At 46.1% G+C, this 24985-nt stretch overlaps 1 protein-coding gene across 1 annotated transcript; it reads right to left on the reverse strand.

Annotated features, from left to right (window-relative positions):
- Window positions 1–20715: 20715 nt before the first annotated feature.
- Window positions 20716–24446, reverse strand: LOC124674017 (myosin-3-like). Its single transcript, XM_047210055.1, has 3 exons — window positions 24081–24446; window positions 22443–22568; window positions 20716–22364 (listed from the first exon to the last, which is right to left on the reverse strand). Exons 1-3 carry the CDS (start codon window positions 24444–24446, stop codon window positions 20778–20780), a joined length of 2079 nt encoding a protein of 692 aa, XP_047066011.1. The 3' UTR covers window positions 20716–20777.
- Window positions 24447–24985: the final 539 nt, after the last annotated feature.

Genomic DNA, 24985 nt, shown 5'->3' on the forward strand with positions numbered 1-24985 from the left:
AGGACGACAAGTCCTCGACCGACGGGGAGAGCGACCTCCGCTTCCTCGCGGACGGGAAACCGGAGGAGGAGAGCAGCGACGATCGCTTCTCCTGGGACGATTTTACCTCCTCCGAGGAGGTGAAGGAAGAAGAAGAGGAGGAGGATAGCACCTCCTCCGACGAGCCGCCGGCCAAGCGCCTCTGCCCTTGGCCAGGCAACCTTAGTGACTTCGACAGCGACGAAGACGATGCTGGCGAAGACGACGAGGACAATGAGGGCCCTCCAGGCGGTCGCGGCAGCAGCGACGACGAGCCCGCCGAAAGTACCGACAGCGGCGGCGATGGCGATGACAAGGGCGGCAATGGTCCATAGATAGGATAGAGCTAGGAGTAGTAGATGGGGCAATGTTCCCCCCTAGCAATTCCTTTTGAGAGCAATCAGCTCTTTATGTAAGAAATCCTTGTTTATCAATGAAGAATTCCCCCAATTTACTGATTTCCTTGGTGATGATTTAGCCGATTGCCCTTCGTACTGAGTCTGCCGATTGTCGATTCGGTAGATGCTCAATGAGCCGATGACAAAGCATCAGCTTCTCCAATAGATTGCAAAACAGATCGATCTAACTGCCTTCTCAGATGTTAACTTGCAACCCATGAAGTTCATATCCAAACTTCCAACCGGACGGGTCCAGCGCACAGCCTTGAGACCCCTAGATCTTTGGACTTTAAAATCATCCGATCGTAATGTTTGCCCTGACGGCAAAACTCCTGGATTAATGCTTCCAGGAAAGCTCCTTAGTCCGCTGCTGACAACCTTGATGTTGAAGCTGACACCTCTGCTCAACAGGCGTTTGCTCACAACTTCCCTGGCGATGTTATACTCCTTCGCAGCAACGAACTGGTCTAGAGCCCAACCACTGATGATGGCTCCTTCTTTAAACTCCTCCTATCAACCCTGGTGGTTTTACTCTGCAAGAGCTCGCCACCTTTCCACATGGTTACAATGCAGAGACAGCCGATTTCAATACCATCGGCTTTTCAGAACAAAGGATCTTCAGGGTCGGCTGCCCCCCGAGCCTTAGTCAAGGCGAGGATAAGAGTAGACCAGCCAAAGGAACCATCATCGGCTTCCCGACTGTAGTGCAGCGCCAGCCGATTCTAACCAAATCGGCTTTCAAAAGCAGAGAACCTTCAACGTGAGCTGTCCCCCGAGCTTCTTCAGTCCAATGAGGCAACCTCTGGTGAGAATGCAATTCAGTCCAACTGGACGATCATCGGTCGTTCTCATGATCCTAGCCTCGATCCGCACGTTCATGCTCGTTCTTGCTCGTTGGCCGGGGCTGCGATCCTCAACTTGTCGGCAAATATCAACAGCTTAGCCGTCTTGGACGTCCGAACTGATGCTTCTGCTGGTACCGCCGAGCCTGAAACCTTGCAAAAGGGGTTGGGAGTCCTCGAAGAGAGGGTCTGAGTCACCAAGCAATCCCAATGAGGGGTTCCTCCAGTAGAGCCTTGCCCCGTAGCTTGATGACTGCTCCATTAGGCTTCCGCTTGTAACAGTTGTATCCAAAAATTTCTGTATTTTCGTTTTTTTTTTTATTGGCCGATTGCATCGGCCCCCCATACTGAGCTGCTCTGCTGGAAATTTGACATTCGTTCCCAGCTCCGTATCCTCGTATCTCCTCCATCTATGTGCCCCCCGAGCCGATTCTGTCAAGTAATTGATGGCATCGGCTCTTCAGGCATCTGTTGGATCAATGCTGAACACAGACAAAAGAATGTTGAGGATAGTCTCGGCCGATTGCCAGAATCGGCCTCCTTTTCCGTTGCAATGCTTGACGATGGTTTGCAACTTCTTGGATTTCCGCTGTAGCTACGTGGCATGCTGGAGATAAGATCCCTTGCTTTTCATTTTTTGAGGGCCGATCTCAGAGATCGGCCTTGCCACGTATGTCCAATGTCTTGGACTTGCTACTCCGTCCGGGTCACGGATATCATGTTCGTATCAGCCGATGCCTCTGCATCGGCATCAGCCGATGCCTGTGCATCGGCTTTCGCCTGTTTTGGGCGCCATACTTTCTTTGGCGGGCGCGCCTTCGTCTCCACTGTTTGCTGGATTTTCACGGCCAGATCGGGCCGTGCTCTTCTCAACGTATACGAGTGCGTGCCTCGGCTTCTTCCAGGGTTTCGCAGCCGCCGCACTCTACGCTTCTGAGAATGGCTGAGTCCATCAGGGCACCACCTTGGTCGGTGATACCTATCTTCTTCTCCATCTGACTCCTCGAAGTCTTCTTCTTGAGATGACTCAGCTTGTTTACTCTGTGGTGGGAGGGGTCCCAGACGCTCAAACACTGAAACTTCGTTTGTCCTCTTCCTTCGCTGCGCGCATTACGGCAGTTCTCGATTGTTGGCAATCGGCTCATTCCTGAGTCCCAGCAGTGTTTGAAGAAAGGACAGCTCCAGTGCTTATCCACGTTGTCTTGCTCCTTAGACCTCCCTCTAGCGCGACGTTCGTACCCGTCGTCGTTCCTGTCATGCTGACGATACCACCTGTTTTCCGCATCAGACCGACGATATCTTTCATTGTCTTCGTCGTAGCGCCGACGTCGGTCGTACTGCTGCTTGATACGTCTCCAACGTATCGATAATTTCTTATGTTCCATGCTACTTTATTGATGATACCTACATGTTTTATGCACATTATATGTCATATTTATGCATTTTCTGGAACTAACCTATTAACAAGATGCCGAAGAGCCGATTCTGTTTTCTGCTGTTTTTGGTTTCGAAATCCTAGTAAAGAAATATTCTCGGAATTGGACGAAACTTTCGCCCAGGGTCCTATTTTTGCACGAAGCTTCCAGAAGACCGAAGAGATAACGAAGTGGGGCCACGAGGCGGCCAGAGGGGACGCCGGCGCGGCCCAGGCCCTGGCCGCGCCGACCTACCCCCTAGGCCCCTCGTGTGGCCCCTCGCGTTGACCCTCCGCCTACTTAAAGCCTCCGTCGCGAAACCCCCAGTACCGAGAGCCACGATACGGAAAACCTTACTGAGACGCCGCCGCCGTGAATCCCATCTCGGGGGATTCTGGAGATCGCCTCCGGCACCCTGCCGGGAGAGGGGATTCATCTCCCGGAGGACTCTACACCGCCATGGTCGCCTCCGGAGTGATGAGTGAGTAGTTCACCCCTGGACCATGGGTCCATAGCAGTAGCTAGATGGTCGTCTTCTCCTTGTTGTGCTTCATTGTTGGATCTTGTGAGCTGCCTAACATGATCAAGATCATCTATCTGTAATACTATATGTTGTGTTTGTCGGGATCCGATGGATAGAGAGTACTATGATTATGGTGATTATCAATCTATTGTTTATGTGTTGTTTATGATCTTGCATGCTCTCCGTTACTAGTAGAGGCTCGGCCAAGTTTTTACTCTTAACTCCAAGAGGGAGTATTTATGCTCGATAGTGGGTTCATGCCTTCATTGACACTGGGACGAGTGACGAAAGTTCTAAGGTTGTGATGTGCTGTTGCCACTAGGGATAAAACATTGATGCTATGTCTAAGGATGTAGTTGTTGATTACATTACGCACCATACTTAATGCAATTGTCTCGTTGCTTTGCAACTTAATACCGGAGGGGTTCGGATGATAACCTGAAGGTGGACTTTTTAGGCATAGATGCAGTTGGATGGCGGTCTATGTACTTTGTCGTAATGCCCAATTAAATCTCACTATATTTATCATATCATGTATATGCATTGTTATGCCTTTCTCTATTTGTCAATTGCCCGACTGTAATTTGTTCACCCAACATGCTTTTATCTTATGGGAGAGACACCTCTAGTGAACCGTGGACCCCGGTCCTATTCTTTACATAGCATACAATCTCATCGCAATACTTGTGTTTACTGTTTTCTTTACAAACATCTTCCACTCGATACGTTTAATCCTTTGTTACAGCAAGCCGGTGAGATTGACAACCTCACTCGTTTCGTTGGGGCAAAGTACTTTGGTTTTGTTGTGCAGGTTCCGCGTTGGCGCCGGAATCCCTGGTGTTGCGCCGCATCACATTTCGCGACCATCAACCTTCAACGTGCTTCTTGGCTCCTACTGGTTCGATTAAACCTTGGTTTCTTTCTGAGGGAAAACTTGCCACTGTGCGCATCATACCTTCCTCTTGGGGTTCCCAACGGACGTGTACATCTACGCGCATCAAGCACTTTTTCTGGCGCCGTTGCCGGGGAGATCAAGACACGCTGCAAGGGGAGTCTCCACTTCTCAATCTCTTTACTTTGTTTTTGTCTTGCTTTATTTTATTTACTACTTTGTTTGCTGCACTAAATCAAAATACAAAAAAATTAGTTGCTAGTTTTACTTTATTTACTGTCTTGCTCTCTATATCAAAAACACAAAAAAATTAGTTACTTGCATTTAATTTATTTTGTTATCATGTCTAGTCCTGTACTTGTTTTTATTTTTACTAGTTAGGCATAATGGAAAACAACAACAAAATTAGAGATCTTTATGAACTTTATCTTGAATTAGGACATGATGTGTTTGAAGAGAAAATTAAAAAACCCATGGAACTTTGTTTGCAAAATAGTTGTAGCAATGTTATTAGCATGAACTCTTTGAAAACTATTATTGCTAAAGCTATGGAAGAATTTAAGCTTGGGGAAGCTGGTTGTGATATTTTTAGTCCCCCAAGCATGGAGGAGAAAATTTACTTTAATGATACTTTACCTCCTATATATGATGCTTGCAATGATGAATATGATATTTTCAGTCCACCTACTATTGAGGAGAAAATTAATTATGATTACAATATGCCTCCTATATATGATGATTATGGTGATGAGAATAATAGTGATAGCTATTTTGTTGAATTTGCTCCCACTACAACTAATAAAATTGATTATGCTTATGTGGAGAGTAATAATTTTATGCATGTGGCTCATGACAAGAATGTTTTTTGTGATAGTTATATTGTTGAGTTTGTTCATGATGCTACTGAAAATTATTATGAGAGAGGGAAACATGGTTATATGCATCTTAATAATATTAAGTTTCCCCTCTTTATGTTGAGAATCTTGAAATTGCACTTGTGTTGCTTTTCTATGCTTGTCACTTTGTTCTTCATGAATTTATTTGTGTACAAGACTCCTTTTCATAGGAAGTGGGTTAGGTTTAAATGTGTTTTGAATTTGCTTCTTGATGCTCTCTTTTGCTTCAACTCTTATTTATTGCGAGAGTATCATTAAAATTACTCGAGCCCATCTTAATGGCTATAAAGAAAGAACTTCTTGGGAGATAACCCATGTGTTTATTTTACTACAGCAATTTTTTGTTTTGTTGAGTCTTGGAAGTTGTTTACTACTGTAGCAACCTCTCCTTATCATGTTTTTGTGCCAAGTAAAGTTTCTATGTCAAAGTTGATGTTATATTTGGGATCGCTGCGCAGAAACAGCATTGTTGTCTGTCACGAATCTGGGCACAGTCCTCTGTAGAAAATTCGAAAAAATCTGCCAATTTACGAGCGTGATCCTCAGATATGTACGCAACTTTCATTAGTTTTGAGTTTTTCCATTTGAGCAAGTCTGGTGCCATCTCTAAATTCGTCTTTACGGACTGTTCTGTTTTTGACAGATTCTGCCTTTTATTTCGCATTGCCTCTTTTGCTATGTTGGATTTATTTCTTTGATCCATTAATGTCCAGTAGCATTATGCAATGTCCAGAAGTGAAAATAATGTTTGTGTCACCTCTGAATGAGTGAATTATTAATTGTGCACTAACCCTCTAATGAGTTTGCTTGAAGTTTGGTGTGAAGGAAGTTTTCAAGGGTCAAGAGAGGAGAATGATATACTATGATCAAGAGGAATGAAAGCTCTAAGCTTGGGGATGCCCCCGTGGTTCACCCCTGCATATTCTAAGAAGACTCAAGCGTCTAAGCTTGGGGAAGCCCAAGGCATCCCCTTCTTCATCGACAACATCATCAGGTTCCTCCCCTGAAACTATATTTTTATTCAATCACATCTTGTGTTCTTTACTTGGAGCGTCGGTTTGTTTTTGTTTTTGTTTTTGTTTGAATAAAATGGATCCTAGCATTCACTTTGTGGGAGAGAGACACGCTCCGCTGTTGCATATGGACACATGTGTCCTTAGGCTTTACTCATAATGTTCATGGCGAAGTTTCTTCTTCGTTAAATTGTTATATGGTTGGAATTGGAAAATGCTACATGTAGTAATTCTAAAATGTCTTGGATAATGTGATACTTGGCAATTGTTGTGCTCATGTTTAAGCTCTTGCATCATATGCTTTGCACCCATTAATGAAGAAATACATAGAGCTTGCTAAAATTTGATTTGCATATTTGGTTTCTCTAAGGTCTAGATAATATCTAGTATTGAGTTTTGAACAACAAGGAAGACGGTGTAGAGTCTTATAATGTTTACAATATGTCTTTTATGTGAGTTTTGCTGCACTTGTTCATCCTTGAGTTTGCTTCAAATAACCTTGCTAGCCTAAACCTTGTATCGAGAGGGAATACTTCTCATGCATCCAAAATCCTTGAGCCAACTACTATGCCATTTGTGTCCACCATACCTACCTACTACATGGTATTTCTCCGCCATTCCAAAGTAAATTGCTTGAGTGCTACCTTTAAAATTCCATCATTTACCTTTGCAATATATAGCTCATGGGACAAAATAGCCTTAAAAACTATCGTAGTATTGAATATGTACTTATGCATTTTATATTTTATTAAGTTGCTTGTTGTGCGATAACCATGCTTCGGGGAACGCCATCAACTATTGTTGAATATCATGTGAGTTGCTATGCATGTCCGTCTTGTACGAAGGATCTATCATTTTAGTGGTTGGAGCATGCAAAATTGTTAGAGAAGAACATTGGGCCGCTAACTAAAGCCATGAATCATGGTTGAAGTTTCAGTTTTGGACATATATCCTCAATCTCATATGAGAATAATAATTGTTGCTACATGCTTATGCATTTAAGAGGAGTCCATTATCTGTTGTCCATGTTGTCCCGGTATGGATGTCTAAGTTGAGAATAATCAAAAGCGAGAAATCCAAAATGCGAGCTTTCTCCTTAGACCTTTGTACGGGCGGCATGGAGGTACCCTTTGTGACACTTGGTTGAAACATGGCATGCAAAGATCCGGTAGTCCAAGCTAAGTAGGACGAGGTGCGGGCACTATTAGTATACTATGCATGAGGCTTGCAACTTGTAAGATATAATTTACATAACTCATATGCTTTATTACTACCGTTGACAAAATTGTTTCATGTTTTCAAAATAAAAGCTCTAGCACAAATACGAGCAATCGATGCTTTCCTTTTGAAGGACCATTCTTTTACTTTTATTGTTGAGTCGAGTTTACCTATCTCCTTCCACCTTAAGAAGCAAACACTTGTGTGAACTCGTGCATTGATTCCCACATACTTGCATATTGCACTTGTTATATTACTTTATGTTGACAATATCCCTGAGATATACATGTTATAAGTTGAAAGCAAGCTGCTGAAACTTCATCTTCCTTTGTGTTGCTTCAACACCTTTACTTTGATTTATTGCTTTATGAGTTAACTCTTATGCAAGACTTATTGATGCTTGTCTTGAAGTACTATTCATGAAAAGTCTTTGCTATATGATTCACTTGTTTACTCATGTCATTACCTTTGCTTTGATCGCTGCATTCATTACATATGTTTACAAATAGTATGATCAAGATTATGATGGCATGTCACTTCAGAAATTATCTTTGTTATCGTTTTACCTGCTCGGGACGAGCGAAACTAAGCTTGGGGATGCCGATACGTCTCCAACGTATCGATAATTTCTTATGTTCCATGCTACTTTATTGATGATACCTACATGTTTTATGCACATTATATGTCATATTTATGCATTTTACTGGAACTAACCTATTAACAAGATGCCGAAGAGCCGATTGTCTGTTTTCTGCTGTTTTTGGTTTCAGAAATCCTAGTAAAGAAATATTCTCGGAATTGGACGAAACTTTCGCCCGGGGTCCTATTTTTGCACGAAGCTTCCGGAAGACCGAAGAGATAACGAAGTGGGGCCACGAGGCGGCCGGAGGGGAGGCCGGCGCGGCCCGGGCCCCGGCCGCGCCGACCTACCCCCTAGGCCCCTCGTGTGGCCCCTCGCGTTGACCCTCCGCCTACTTAAAGCCTCCGTCGCGAAACCCCCGCACCGAGAGCCACGATACGGAAAACCTTACCGAGACGCCGCCGCCGCGAATCCCATCTCGGGGGATTCAGGAGATCGCCTCCGGCACCCTGCCGGAGAGGGGATTCATCTCCCGGAGCACTCTACACCGCCATGGTCGCCTCCGGAGTGATGAGTGAGTAGTTCACCCCTGGACCATGGGTCCATAGCAGTAGCTAGATGGTCGTCTTCTCCTTGTTGTGCTTCATTGTTGGATCTTGTGAGGTGCCTAACATGATCAAGATCATCTATCTGTAATACTATATGTTGTGTTTGTCGGGATCCGATGGATAGAGAGTACTATGATTATGGTGATTATCAATCTATTGTTTATGTGTTGTTTATGATCTTGCATGCTCTCCGTTACTAGTAGAGGCTCGGCCAAGTTTTTACTCTTAACTCCAAGAGGGAGTATTTATGCTCGATAGTGGGTTCATGCCTTCATTGACACCGGGACGAGTGATGAGAAAGTTCTAAGGTTGTGATGTGTCTGTTGCCACTAGGGATAAAACATTGATGCTATGTCTAAGGATGTAGTTGTTGATTACATTACGCACCATACTTAATGCAATTGTCTCGTTGCTTTGCAACTTAATACCGGAGGGGGTTCGGATGATAACCCGAAGGTGGACTTTTTAGGCATAGATGCAGTTGGATGGCGGTCTATGTACTTTGTCGTAATGCCCAATTAAATCTCACTATATTTATCATATCATGTATATGCATTGTTATGCCTTTCTCTATTTGTCAATTGCCCGACCGTAATTTGTTCACCCAACATGCTTTTATCTTATGGGAGAGACACCTCTAGTGAACCGTGGACCCCGGTCCTATTCTTTACATAGCATACAATCTACTCGCAATACTTGTGTTTACTCGTTTTCTTTACAAACATCTTCCACTCGATACGTTTAATCCTTTGTTACAGACAAGCCGGTGAGATTGACAACCTCACTGTTTCGTTGGGGCAAAGTACTTTGGTTTTGTTGTGCAGGTTCCGCGTTGGCGCCGGAATCCCGGTGTTGCGCCGCATCACATTTCGCGACCATCAACCTTCAACGTGCTTCTTGGCTCCTACTGGTTCGATTAAACCTTGGTTTCTTTCTGAGGGAAAACTTGCCACCGTGCGCATCATACCTTCCTCTTGGGGTTCCCAACGGACGTGTACATCTACGCGCATCACTGCTCATACTTGTTGAGGAGATGTACGGATAATGGGCGCTGATACCGTATGCTTGTCACCTCCTCCTCGGTCAGGTACCGTCTATCGTCGTCTTGGGGCCGGTCGCGTGGAACAGCCTCCTCTTTATCCTTGCCACGAGAGTGGCTGCTCTCTGCTTTGTCCGCGCCATGGCGAATCACGAACCCTGCCATATTGACATCGAAAGAGAACCCTGGTTCTCTTATGGAGTGGCTTAGGTCCACCATGTTGACGTCCGGAAACGGACGCTCGTCTACCTTCATGGCAAACTGTCCGAAAGTTAATCGGCCTGATTCTATCGCCATCTGAATTTGTGCGCGCAACACTTTGCGGTCGTTGGTGGCGTGCGTGAACGTGTGATGCCATTTGCGGTATGGCCTTTTGTTCATCTCTGCGCCGTAGGGATCTTGTGGCCTTCGGGTAGCTTCAACTGTTTCTCTTTCAGTAGCAGATCGAAGATTTGTTCAGTTTTGGTTACGTCAAAGTCCAACCCTCTTGGAGGCCCTGGTGGATTCACCCATTGGCAGGACACAGGTACTGGCGTCCGAGTCCACTCGGCTACCGCAACTTCCTGATCGTCCGCGAAATCTTCATCTTCATCGGCATTGACCAGGCTGATCGCGCGCTTGAACTTGTCTTGGTACAGGTTCCGGATGGCGCTGCTCATATAAGGTCGGTCTATTGACCAAGTGCGTCGGCGAGTTGTACTCAACTTGGAACGTCGGATCCTTGAACGACGCTGCCGGGCCTGCCACGGCCAGCTCGATCGCCTCTTTCTCGGTTATATGAACCGAATAGCATCGGTTCTTGACAGTTCTGAAACGCTGAATGTACTCAGCCACTGTCTCCCCTCGCTTTTGCCGAACCTGTGCTAGTTCGGCAATACCAGCTTCAGTAGTCTCTGAATGGTATTGGGTGTGGAACAGTTCCTCCAGCTGCTTCCATGACTGCACTGAATTTGGCTGCAAAGAGGTGTACCACCCAAAAGCTGGACCGGTGAGGGATTGCGAGAAGCACCTCACCCGTAACTGATCTGATGCCGAAGCCATGCCCAGCTGGGCCAGGTATCGGCTCACGTGCTCGATGGAGCTCGACCCTTCTGACCCACTGAATTTGTTGAAGTCCGGAAGCCGGTACTTAGGCGGTAATGGGATCAGGTCGAACTCATTGGGGTACGGCTTGGAATAGCCGATTATCTTCTTCTTCGGCAAGATGCCGAATTGATCTCTCAGGACTGCGCTGATCTGATCTGCGGTGGAGGTAGTAGCAGCTGAGCTTTCATGAACTGGTGCAGTGGCGTACTTGGCTAGCCACGCTTGTTTCTCAGCTTCTGCTCCTAGATTCCCCGCTGCTGTAGTTGTTCTTCCTGCCGGAACAATTGCTCCTGCTCCGGCAATCCCTCCTGGTGGAGCCTGGATCGCCTGCGTCCAGTTGTTGCAGTCCGGCACAAACGTGCACACGTATCCGTGTGGGATTTCCTTGGGCGGGTCATGTAAGAATTGATAGTCGCCCGGGTCACCCCCAACTTTGTAGACGACGTATGCCGGTGAGCCTTGTTGCTGTGGAGCCGCCGTTGCGTACGGCAGAGGCGGCCTGGTGTGGAGTTGCATCTCTCCTCGGTGAGTCCCTAGAACAGGTCCCGAAGGGGAGTAACGACGCTCCATGATCTCTTGTACCACCCGGAGCGCAACGCGCTCCAAAGTGTTCACCAGGCTCTCAGAGTGCCGATGCAGTGAATGAGCCACCACATAGTTGATCTCCTGTCGCAGGGCTTGGGTACGTTCCTGTGAAGGGAGGGACAGATCCACCCCTTCAAGGACGCCTTGTGGCGTGAACCCTTTGAATCTGATACCGTGCGAACGGGTCTTCTCAAAGGAGCCGATGAGTTCGGCTTCACAGATGGTTTTCAACTCGTCGTACTTTTTCTTGTGATCCGGAGGGAGTTCCTCGTACGTGATCTCGTTCCTCCGCCATCTCGGATGTCGGTGTTGACGTGGATGTTGCGTAAGAGGTCCCACCGGGCGTGCCAGAATGTGTTACCCGCCAAAACCCCCCGACGGGCTTTGGTTAAGCAACACGAAGAGCCGGGAAGCTCCTAGGGCCGCTTAGTGGATCCCTGGCACCTCGCGTCGTCCCGCAAATCTTCTGGCGCGCGTCCCGGCGGTTGCTCAGGCGTGCCACCCGACCTAGACCTGGTCGTGAAGGTGTTAGTGCTTCGATTGTTCCCGCATGGTAGACACGTGCACATTAAATACGAGCCTTATCGGCTCTCGGGTTTCCTCGTGGATCGGCTCAAAGAGCCGATCGCCCCATGGTCCTTGATGGATTAGCAATGGCATGGGGATCCCGCTTGATCAGGACAAAGCTGAAGCGATCCACGACAGTTTAGGGTTTTCACCGCATAATCGGAACGTCCTACGTGCGATCGGGCCTAGCAGCTACGAGAGACAATGCAAACTACCCCTACGAGAGGCCTAAAAACCAACATAACGTTGATCCCCGAACATCCCTCGCAGGACGGTAAACAGCATCTAACGCACCACCGGATCGTCCGACCCCCAGCATAAGGCCTAACTATGCGGATATTAAACTAATCCCTGCAGATGCAGGGAGCAACTATAACGGATCGGATCTACTAAGCATGATCAAGCAAGATGCTGCCCTTACGTCTAGATCGACGTAAGGGCAGCAAGGTGTCTAGGGACGGCATTGCCACGCAGATATGCACGTGAAAGCACCAATGCGAGCCCCTAAACACCTAAGGATAAATAGTACCGCTCGCCATCAACAAGGCTTCAAGCACGAGCAGTACAAGGATAACGAATAAACTTACGCTGCCTAGATCGCTAGATGCGATCTAGGCAGCATGGTGCTTACCCGGGAGAAACCCTCGAAGAGAAGGGGTGGCGATGCGCCGTATTTTGTGTTTGTTTGAACGATGATTGTCCTCCTTTCTGATAACCCTAGATACATATTTATAGTCCAAGGGACTTTCTAATTGAGGCGTGCACCTAACCGTGCACGGGCCGGACTCTATCTCTTTAATCTAAATTACAATGCGATCTATTATATTACAGATACACGGGCCACTTAGCCCAAACTATTAGCATGAGGCCGCTTCGAAGATGCTCCACGTGTACGTCCTTCAAGCCCATCTTCACTTACGGCCCAACTCCTGATTTGGCCAAAATCGGGTGGTAACAACACCTGCATCTTTGGCGTCCCTGTTGGTTGTCGGCGGTGCTCATGGGTCTGATCTGCAGCATGAGGAAGCTTGGGCGGTGGCGGTTTCCTCTTTCGTGGGAGGGGATCGGCCAGTTTTGTGGCTATTTTGGCGGGTTTCGCGATCCGTCATCTAGTCCCCAATGGCGAGACGTGGCTGCCGGTGAAAACCGGCCTTGACCGCGATCATGACGGACGATGGCGGCGCCGTTCGTCGCATCCTTGTTGAAGGCATTGTTCCTGCAGCTACTTTCGTCCGGGCTGCTCCGGGGAAACCCCGTACTCGGGTCTCCCGGATCGAACGATGGCGGCGCGCAACGCCGTTCTCCCTGTTGGGGGTATCGTTTTTGGAGCAGACAACGGATGGCGGTGGTGCTGAGGTGGAGCGGTGTGCTTTTGCTGTGTCGGCGTCGTCGAGTCGCCATGGCATGGTGATGTGGTGTCTTGGGACGGATGCAGTGTGATGGACACGCGCAGGATGGTGGAGTCGTCTGGCGCCGTGGCGGCATCGATGGCAGGCCTGGCATGGTCAATGCGATGTTCTCTCTTGAAGATGGAGTCGAGGAAGATGGCGGTAGCAACTTCTATGGCGTGTGCGTTGGCGTATGCTGAGAGTCTTCTTGACTGGATGTGCTTCTCATCTGCTATTGGGCGGCCTGGGAAGGCATTTGGTTTTTGGTTGATGTGAGTTGGTGAATTGTCACCCCCTTCATCCCTCTCGTAGGTTTAGCGAGGTGGCTTCGAGTTTGATCTTTTGTATTGCTCTTGTAAGGTGTTGTGAATAATCTAATACAAAAAGCCGTGTGCATCCTTTGGATGCAGAAGCTGGGGCGATATTTCCCCCATTTCGAAAAAAAAGATACGAAGTTATAGATATATTTAATTACAGGTACGTCTATGACTAGAAAAGGTTAAGCATCTATTTTTTAGCACAGAGGGAGTATTACAAAATCTTCTCAATTGCAACCAACATACACTAGTCACGGCCGTTCGTATGCCAACGGCAGAATGTATTCCCTTAGGGTATGTTTGGTAGATTGTGTCACCAACCTCATACAAGTTGAGCTGAGATTTCACCACATATTTAGTACCTCGGGTGTGCTCACCCATGTTTGGAGGAGGCGGTGCGAGGAGCCGAAGAAGCCAGTGTTGGGTCACGGCCATGGACGGTGCAGAGACACACAGAATCCTAGCTTTCTAAATGACACAAACATTAAAGAAACAATGTGAACTTCTTTACCTGAGTAAGGTCAAAGTGATATTGGATTAGGCTATTGGAAATATTGCTTCTACTATTATTGATTTCTTAGTGTGTGTTAGTCATCTAATACTTTCTTATGTTCGGTCCCTGTAGACCCACTAACTATGGTATGAAAGAAGTTTGATTAGCCACTATTTATTAACCAGGTTGTGCTATATACAACTTCATGTTGATCAAATCAATTGTGTGTGTCCGATATGAATAAAATAAAAACACATAACTTTATTTATACCAAACTTTTCTTCTTATTTATGAATGACTTTATCGACATAATGTGTTAACTAGAATATTTTCTAATATTCTTAGACCAATTACCCACACAACATCGCTTACAAATTTTAATATACAATGTTATGTATTCAATTGAAACGTTCAATTTTGCTCATAAAATTATATTTCGCAGCAAAATAATGTTTCATTTTTTTCTATAAATTTGTTCGATGCATTGCTTAGAAAACATATATTTAAGAAAAATAATAACAAAAAAGCAATCCTTGGTGGACTTATATGTAATCATAGATATGTTATAGTGTATATATTCTTATGCATGTAAATATCTTGGTACAGATTTAAAGTATACATCTTTAGCATTAAAATACTTGTTGATGCTAGTGCATGACTGTATGAGATCTCCACAAGTGTCGAGATCATTCACATTAACCATTTTTTTGTTCTTTCATGGGAAATAAATTTAAATGCCTCAATTTCACGTTGTTCGTTCAACTGTTGGTTGGTAACACCGGTTAACCGTGTTTCTTCGTATTTGTGTTCTACCAGAATAGGGAGTGAAATTGGTTTCAACAAACACATAGGAAAACTTGAAACTTTCTAGTTTAGGATCTGAAACATGGACAAAGATTTGGTGCACATGGGTACCCGTGATCTCGTTTTTCAAATAAATAAAAAATTATATTTTAAAGTTTCAAAAAATTATGAAACAAAAATCTGCATATAGCCAATAGTGTATCCCACAAACGTGTAAAATATCAATTTTAAATACTTTGTATTTTAAACTACACAAAAAGATAAAAGTCCACATCTGAGTAGTCATTTTCAAATCTCCAAAAACATGTCAAATTTTGTTATTTTTATCTAGCACAAAGTAAAAAATAATAATTGGGTTGAGATTTTGCATGATTGTGATATGTATCACTGAAAATCTTCAGAACTATTTTTCAAAAAAATTAATAACTAATTTTAAAAAAAATGGCGAGAGCACAGGAACTCGGGAGCCAAAAAAAAAAACACTTTCCGCTGAAACATGGAATTACGATCAGGTCAACGTCGCCGGACACGATCGCCAATAATCCCCCGAGCGTAATTAGCGGAAACCGTCACACACGGGACGGACGCGTGACTGGAAAACACTTTGAGGTCGTTTGGTATCCATCATTTGGGCCTGGAATCCTGGAATTCATTTTGGAATTCCATAGGTGGGCTGTTTGGTTGCCACAGAATTGTGCTGTTATTTCATTTAGGAATTCTAGCAAAATGACTCCATGGGTAAACATGATTCCAAGCTGAAACCTGTTATTTGCAATTCTCTATGGAAGCCTCTACACATTCAATATTGAATTCTCGTTGTCATTTGCAATTCCTGTGGCAACCAAACAAGTGTATATTTCTGAAATTACAATGTAAATGAAATGAATACATGTATTCATTTTCAAATGCTACAAACGAAATGAAAGCCTGGCTTCCAAACGACCTCTTTGTTAATTTCCGTTACCGAACTTGGAGGTACCAGGTCAGGGCGAATGAGGCCTGAATGCCTAATCCCTTCTTGGAAGAGATGAACGTAGCATGTTCTTCAGAGGAGAAAGGCAAAGATAGGTTCTTGGTTACCGCGGTTTTGGCCTTTTCACAAGCCAAGACATGGAAACAAACCAGCCACATTGAGAGTTGGAGGAGCATATGTAGGGAGAAGTGAAACACTATGAAAAGGCTAACAAAATCGTTTCCCGACGTGCAAGTTTATCTGGGAGGGAAATGTTTTCGGGGAAAATTCGTGCATGTTTACATACAAATTTGGCTCGGTGTTCCGTCGGAGAATGACATGTGGGCCCTTGTTTCCATAGGACCCATGTGGTGGTCGGATGGTCGGCGCGTGCTCACGAGGGGAGCGGTTGCCAGGTGCGGTCCGTCACGTTTTGAAACGGGACGGCGGCGGGTGGCGCGTGAACGGTCGTCGGGCTCGCGTAGCTATGGCCGAATGCGTCGATCGTGTCGATCCGTCACCCGACTCTCTTGGTAACACTTGAATCGGGAAAAAAAATACTGTAGTTATATGCTTATTATCTTTGGTCAAATTTTGCATCATTTGTCTATAGTCCTTCTGCGGGCTCCAAAATTGGAATATACGGTGTTTTTATCCTAACAACTTACTTTACCTATTTTAGGCCTAGTTTGACAACAACAAAAATTCTAAAACTGAAATATAGCAATACCATAGCATTTTAGTGACTTCCAAAGCGAACTTTATTTTTTCTCTTGACTTAGTTTTAGAAAATAAAAGAGGACCAAACTTCTTTATTCCATACTTCTGGAATAATTATCGGATTCAAACACCTTAAATTATTTCAATACATCCTTATTTTTACAAACTAAAGTATTCCTTAAACACTTCAAAAATAGTTTGATGCCAAACGGGCCTCGGTGTTGGCCTCACATACTTTTTCATCCACTACTTTGCATTACCAAATCGTGAAATGAGTGAAAGGTCCGTTGTTCAGGGTTTTGAGAGGATAGTTGTCGTGCAGGCTGTTTTCATTTTCCCGTTATGGTTTCCTTTTCGTGGACATCAGGAAGAATGAAAAACTTGTGTTTGGATGTGTTTATAAGCACCATGTCGCTTTGTTGGTTTCGTTAATAAAATTAGGGGAAACGACCGGTTCGGATTAGCTCGTTTCTTCTTCGCTTTTTTTTTGCTACCCGATTTAAACTTTGTCGCTTTGTTTTCAATTGGGGTTATAAATATGTGTTCATTCGGTAAAGGCATGCATTAAGTTGATTTTTTTTTACGGAAGGGAGAACACTTGATTGTAGAATATTATTACAGAATCTTCTCAAGTACCTCCAACATACACGTCATGGCTATTCCAACACTGAACGGCAGAATGTATTCCATTAGCATCTCTTCACATGGTTTAGTTAACATTTTGTTAACATGGAGTAATAGCTTGCCATGCATTACGTACATTTTCTTGACTAACAATTGGGTTGTGACATCTCATATCGTTCACCTAGATCGACCATCACACGAGGGCACAAAGTTAATCATGAATAAGGAACACGTGTGTTAAAGGGCATCATGTTTGAGTTTCCACAATAGGCGCCACCTAGCATACATACTTGTGTGTCAATGCTAGGGACTGGCCGAATTAGCAGGCCACTTTGATTGGTGCTTCCCCATCGTTAAGATGTACTAGTTGCTCATCGAATGACATATCTGACACAAATACACAATTGACATATAGCAGCGAACTTATCACTACTGGAGGGGTGTCATGGGCGGTATCCATTCATAATGTTAGTAACCTCAACATTTTGGAAGAAACGCAATGCCAATTTCATGAAAATGAAAAACAAATCTCCCGTACATATATAACATGTTGGAAGTGCTAGTAAAAGAAGAAACCAATACCTCAACCACCCACCACGTATACGTTTTGGCCGGGAGTTACATTTCATATATAATGGTATTGGATTCGCTATTGGAAATATTGCTTCTGATATTGTTGAGTTCTTAGCGTGTGTTAGTCATCTAATACTTCCTTATGTTCGAGCTATGGTATGAAAGAAGGGGAAATCCATATTGGCTCCCGGGTCCATATGCACCCAATGGTTGAACCAATCAGTCTCGTCCCTTCCCTATTCGGCAGCGCATGGTGAATATTGAACAGTGGCCTACTAGATGTTGGCACATTGATTACAACGGTCCAGGTGTTTGATTCATCGGTACATAGTTCTCCTCAACGTTCTGGACCAACCTCACAAACAATGGCACCCGCCGATAACTTGTCTGGTCCAGCCGTCATAACCTCTGACGAAGTGATCTGTAGGCCAGGACATCCGCCTCGCAACCTTGGAACGCATCACCAGCATCCGCCCCTGAATAGCCGGGTCCGACCTGCGGGAGGCGAGAGCAGCTACAGCTAGCACAGCGGTGCAGTGGCGCGATCAAATTGAGCCTTACATGCCGCACGACGGGATGGGAAGAGGGCATCGAGGGGAGGCCGGATCTTGTTGCAGCTTCCGGAGAGCATGACGGAGCTGAGAGATCAGGTTGCCGGCGGCGCTATCACGTCATTCGTCACCATAGTCCCGTCGTGGTGAAGGAAACGGTTTCTTGTTTCAGCCGTTGACAAAACTAGTCAGAAAATGTATCTGTTCCCAACAAGGCCAGCAAGTTAGAACTATCCCAACACACATTTTCGAATCAAAACTTGTGAAATTCTGTCTTGTGTTCTGATGAAGCTAGTCTGGCAAGTCATTTGTACCCAACAAGGCCATCCGAAGACAGCCAATTCGAACTAACTAATATCTCTTCGTGGTGGTTTCAGACTTTCAGCGAAAGCAGGGCACATCGGTTCTTATTAGGACCATTGATGTTAATTGCGCAATGAGCTTGCTGTCAAAATTGGTGAACTGTACAAATTTGTGAATTCCACGTAGTCCACCTCGGAGATTGTGGATTCATGTTCCCATCGGATTGTGTCAACTTAGCTGGGCCATTAGCTTCTTGCTAACATGCACCGACCACAACTTGGATGATCCCCAACTCCCACTGATCCGGCTCAGCTGACCAGACATGGTTGCACCAATACTGGCAGCCTCCGCCATGCGCTCGCAGTTTGCCAAACTGACAAGAAGTAGACCGGTCAAGCCTGGAGGAGAGATCACAGAAGATAGCTCACACGAACCTACTCATTGGATGCAAGGTTACATTGGTTCAGGTGGCCGGTGAAGGTGCGCTCTCCGCCCATCTCCAAAGCATGTAGAGCTCTTGTGGCCTGCCCACGCGCTACTCGAATCGTCGGAGTCCTACGCGCTGTTGTTTTTTACCAAACGCGGCAATGCCATGGTCCAGGAATTCGTCAGTTGTACCGTGGGTACATATCATCGCGGTTACAGCTTAGTTCCGACTAGGTTGCCTCACCATCATGTCAATTCGCCTGTCGTGGGCCATGCATACGCAGGTATGCCAGACTGACACTGTATTGCGTAATTACTACTGCATGTATCTCATTAAATTCTATGAGGATCACTCATCTTGGCGTACAAAACGATGGTCCAGATAAGAGGACCATCTAGACCCGGGAACCAAATCTCCATGCCTTTTAAAAAAGGAAGAAGCATTTTTTTAATCTAAACTGATTCACATATACAACACTATTTATGAGCTGTTTTCTGTTATACGTAATTTCATGATGACCAAATGAATTGTGTGCACCCAATATGGATAAAATACAAACGCATAACTTCATTTATACCAAACATTTTTACTTTTTTATGGATGACTTTATCAACATAATGTGTTAACTAATACATTTCTCTAATACTCTTAGATCATTTAGCGGCAAACATCATTTACAAATTTTAAGATACAATATTATGTATTCAACTGAAACATTCAGTTTTGCTCAAAAAAAATATTTCGCAGCAAAAACTTCATTTTTTCTATAACTTTGTTTGATGCATTGCTTAGAAAACATTTGGTTGGACTGAATTTCCCCTATATCCAAGAAAATAATAACAAAAAGGCAATCCATGCTGGACTAATATGTAATCATAGATATGGTATACTAGTCTATTCTTATGTATTTAAAACTATTTTAGTATAATTAAATATCTTCGTAGAGATTTAGAGCGTACTGTTGGTTGGAGTGCATCTTTAGCAATAAAATACTTGTCGATGCTAGTGCATGAGTGTATGGGATCTCCACAAGTGTCGAGATCATTCGCATTGACCTTTTTTTTTCTTGTTCTTTCATGGAAATTTTCTTTAATATGCCTTAATTTCACGTTGTTCATGAGGTTCAACTTGTTTTTTTTTAGGCTCAACTTGTTGGTTGGTAACACCCGTCACCGATATTTCTTCGTATTTGCGTTCTACTAGAATATGGAGTAAAATTGGTTTCAACAAACACATTGGAAAACTTGAAACGTTCCATAGTTTAGTCTCTGAAACATGGAATTACAATCTAGGTCGCCCTCGCCATACACGATGTAGGTCAACGTCACCGGACACGTTCACCAAAAATCGCCCGAGCGTAATTAGCGGTTAGCGGAAACCGTCACACACGGGACAGACATGGAAAGCACTTTTGTTAATTGCCATTTTCGAACTTGTCGGTACCAGTTCAGGACGAATGAGGCCTGGCAAAGATAGGTTCTTGTTTACAGGCTTACAGCGGTTTGCGCCTTTTCACAAGCCAAAACATATACCAGAAACAAATCAGCGACATTGGGAGTCGGAGGAGCATATGTAGGGAGAAGTGAGACACTATGAAAAGGCTAAAAAAAATCGTTTCCCGGACGTGCAAGTTTGTCTAAACATTGCTGCTTGTTTATGTCTATATTACATCATGCTGTATCTACACCGTAGCCTATTAAGATGAAACCATATCCCCAGAACGAAGGTAAGATACAGAAGCAGCGGGGCTCCAGCCGGCCCACAAAGGCCGACTTGATCTATTTGTTCTTTGGACAACAATTACAGCTTACAAGTAACTCTAAGACAAGAAAAATACAAGTGATTCTAAGACAAGAAAAATTGAAGCATCGAAGTACTCCTGAGATTATTTCTTGAATTTAAATTCTAGGCTTGCAATGTTTCACCTCCTGTGGTTGTGGCGGTTCTAGATCTTCTGCTTGAGCACTTGGCGGAGCTGCAGCTTCTGGCTCACCATCCGTGCCTCCATGAGCTTCTCCTTCAGGCTGTGCTTCTGGGACGTCCGCGGGTACTCCATGCAGCCCCTGAACCCCCGGTTGAATTGGATGTTCATCGAGTCCGGTGAGCTCCATTGCTCTGCGCTAGGCGGACTGAGGCCTATCTCTTGAATGCCGCTTTCGATGGTGGAATGGGTCCCGACCGATAGCCGTACATTCGATGATCTGCCGTTCAGTGCCTCCATGGCATCTTTCTTGCAGACATCACTGTTCTTTGGACGAGACGACTTCCAGAGCTTTGAGATGGCTGACTCTTTCTTCTTGGGCTGGCTCATGGTTGTCAGGTATGCATCAGCCAAATCATCCTTCAGCTTCTCGATCTCCCCATACTCGAAATCGGTTCTGCTGGTCCAAGAAATGCTACCATCAAAGATCTTGTTGACCGATGACTCGCTTCCGTCGGGTGAACCACTTGAACCCTGCATTTCTTCGTGGCTTATCGTTTCCCAGCTGCTGGCATCTCCATCATCACTCTCATTGTGAGGCTTTTTATTCGCGTACACCTTGGCCGGCTTTTCCAGGAACATATCTGTCATGGGGCTAGCCTCTTGGATTTCTGATTCACATATGGTGGAGCTGTTGTTGTAGCACTGCTCGATCTCCTTAATGACAGGCTCGTCACTTGGGCGCAGCTCTTCAAAAATTGAAAATATGTCTTCTGATGCTGCTGGTGGCTCATACCTGAATTCAGGCTCCTGTGCCCTGACTGACTTGATCGTCTGTATTATTTTCTCTGCTTCTTCCACCACCGCAACGTCTCCTCGAGAACAACTGCATGCTGCAATAAAAGCCTCAACATCCTGTTGCAGTTTGCTCAACTCTGAGTACTTGGCATCCAAAGTGAGTTTTGCATCGACAAGCTTCATCTGCACCCGTTCTTCACGCCACACCTCAGCCATCTGTAGCATCTTCCGCTCCTCATCCACCTCCTCTCGCAGCTTCATCGAGTCATGTTTCAAGGCCTCGATCTCGGCTTTGTCTTCCTCCACCTCCCTTGCTAGCTCGTTGCACACCTCCTCGGTGAGCTCACGTGTTTTCCTCTCCTCATCATACTCTTGCAACAGCTGGTTTGCTGACATCTTGGTCTCTTTCAACTCACTGACGAGCTTCATGTTGATCAACTCCAGCCGCCTCCTGTTCTTCTTCTCATGATCAAGGTTTGCCTTCATGTCCTCAAGAACAGCACGCACCTTCTCATGCTCTCTACTCTTCCAGGCTGCTTTCTCCTCTGCCAGCTTCTTGAACAAGTGGTCAAGTTTCTTCTTAGTTGAGCGGCGCTCACTTTCCAGCTCATCCACCCGATCACGTGCTTGCCGGAGTTCCAACTGGAGGTTAGCGACATAAGATGCATCCTGCTGCTCGTTCAGAAGATTTAGTTGGCTGGCTATCAGATAGGCATCATGTGATTCCATCCCTTTCATGTTCTCAGGCTCCCATTTTGTTGCTTTCTCCATAGTGGTGACAGGTAGCATAGGTGAAGCACCATGAAACTGTACCTGCAGAATTGAACCCGTCAGATCCTACGAATGAACTTACATGAAGCGTAGTCAAGATTACGGTTGGCTTATACCCACCTTGTGGAGCTCTTCACTCTTTGGCTGTAATACAGAAATGGGGCTTGAAATCTCATTCTTAAGATTCTGGTGACGACCCACAGTATTCTGTTTAAGAAGCTGGACTTGTAGATGCCTCGGGATATGCTGTCATATAAAACAAAGTAAGTCGCAAGCAGAAGAAAATCCATCAGTTTGTACACTAAACCTGTCGATACATGTTCATTCCCAGTTCAAAGATTAATCAAATCCACCCCAAAATGTTCCAAACCCTCAATCAACCCCCAAAACAAAGATGATCTGCGTGTATTCATGTTACTGTTTCTCACTGTGTGGCTGTTCGAAAGAGACACAAAAGGCTCCCACCATCCATGTACGACCAAAAAGGTGAAATGCTCGAAAGACATCCTCAAAAGACAGAGAGAATCTATAGAGGGGAGCAAACTATCATGACATGCTGATGCAGACCCCCTTTCAAATGGGAGCATGTACAGTGAGTTCAAATTCCAACCTACATAGCTACATCTACAGTGTAGTGAACATTCATCGCATTTAACCTTAAGATCGTATCAAAATCATCTGATGGAGCAAGAATAGTCTCCAATTGGATGAGAAGGGCCAACCTAGCTGAACCCAGGGTGCACATGTTTGGTGCTGCACGGCACAACAAGAGTTCAGTAGCGCAATCATTCCGGCCCTAAACTAAACAAACAGGATTTGGACCGCAGCTATCCAATCCCGCCCACCAATCCATACGCCAGATCCAAGCTCCAATCCGTGCCCTTCCCACAAGCCATCCGCTGGCTGAAAGGGAAAAATAAATGGCTCTTCTCATCACCGGCAAAAGGGCAAAAACATACGGACGACGCATTTGTGGTCGCACGGGCACGGAGAGGGGGATCCTATGACTGGGCCCCGGTTGGGGATCACATGACGAGATCCGAGGGGAGAGAAATGCAAGCGCCTTTCGGATCAGTAAATTCGTGGGACAGCCATCACGGCCTTCCCAGTGGGTGTCTCCATTAAATGGAGGTGTGCTTCAGCCTTCGGCGCGACGCATCAGCGTTAAGACGGCCACTAAATGCGTCGACGCTGCAGCTGGTAGCCTTGGTAGGGGTACTGCGCATACTTCAGTGGGGAGAATGGGTCCATAGATTTGACTGCATCAAGCGAGTCAAGGCAATGGAGTAATCGGCAGATAAAAATAGCAAACAGATGTGGTACAGAGTTTGATGGAGAAATCACCCAGAAAATGGCCGAAACGTTTGCAAGAGATCTGAGGGTTATTAGGCGAGGAAGGAGTACGTTTTGGCCAACATTCTCTCGAGTTTTGGTAGCGATGTACTATTAGCAAAACATTATGCAAATGCAGAGCTAACCAGAGTTCTAGGTCTGGTTCCATTGGTTCAAGCTAAAAACATCAAATCGGGAAAAAAAAATCTACGGAACAGTGCAAAAATCTACGAGTAGCTGGATTTGACTAAGGCGATTCAGTAAACTATCTGGAGTAGGGCGCAGGAAACAAGCTGTCGGCAGGCAAAGCAACTCGACGAATCAGAGGAAGCACGAGGTTCCAGTGAACGACCCGCATCACCGCTCTCAGCTGAAGTAGAAACGAATCCAAGACGAAAAAAACCAAGTGCACGGGCCGGCACGCACCTCGAGCCCCACGTGAACCCTGCCCTCCGCGGCCCCGCCTCCTCCGCCGCCGCTTCCAACGACCGCCTCCGGGGGCCGCAGCCGCCACACCCCGGCGGCGAGCCTCCTCACCGACACATCCCGCGGCGCCTTCTCCCCCGCGCCGGGTCCGGCCGCGGCCGCCTTCTCCCCGCGCTTCTCGGGCGCCGCCCCATTGCCGGTCCCGGTGTCCCAGCGCAGCAGCGGCGTGGCGGGCCCGCTCCGCCGCCCGCCGCCCGACCCCGGGGCCTTGAGCGCGCGCCGGCGGAGGCGCCGCGGCGTCCGGAGCGTCGGCGCGGGGGGCGGTGCCGCGGCGGTGGAGGCGGCGGAGCGGTTCCGGGAGCTCATGTTGTGCGGCGGGCAGGGGTTGGCGCTGGGAGCTCCCGCGACATCGGAGAGAGGCGAGCGGCGTGCGGAGGTGGAGAGAGTCAGAGAGACGTTGGATGTGGCACGTTGGGTGGGTTGAGCGAGGCGTTGGGGAAGGGGGCGTGGTGGGGTGGAGTAAACTAGAGCGTAGGAGGCTAGGACGATGCGGCAGTGGCGTGGTGTTTTGGCCTTGGGGAGCGTGGGGGTGGAAGCGGAAGGACGGATCTGGGCCTGGCCTCGCCGGGTGGGAACCGGGAAGGGGACTGTCCTCTTGTGGGTGTTTCGACTCTGCTCATGCAGTGTGGGATTTTTGAGTGGAAAAAGATCATTTTAACCCCTAGACTTGCAAGAGTTCAGCGATTTAAACCCTAGTGAGACACAGCAGTCCAATTCACCATCTCGACGCCTGTAGGGCTAAGGTTTATAGCGGGTAATTTTGGGGTTATTTCGGTGACGGAAATGCTAAGGTTTTTTTTTTTTGTTGCGATTTCACCGGTGACGGTTAAGGGTAGCATTGTTTG

This window comes from Lolium rigidum, chromosome 7 (genome assembly GCF_022539505.1).
Source record: "Lolium rigidum isolate FL_2022 chromosome 7, APGP_CSIRO_Lrig_0.1, whole genome shotgun sequence".
Classification (NCBI taxonomy): Eukaryota; Viridiplantae; Streptophyta; class Magnoliopsida; order Poales; family Poaceae; genus Lolium; species Lolium rigidum.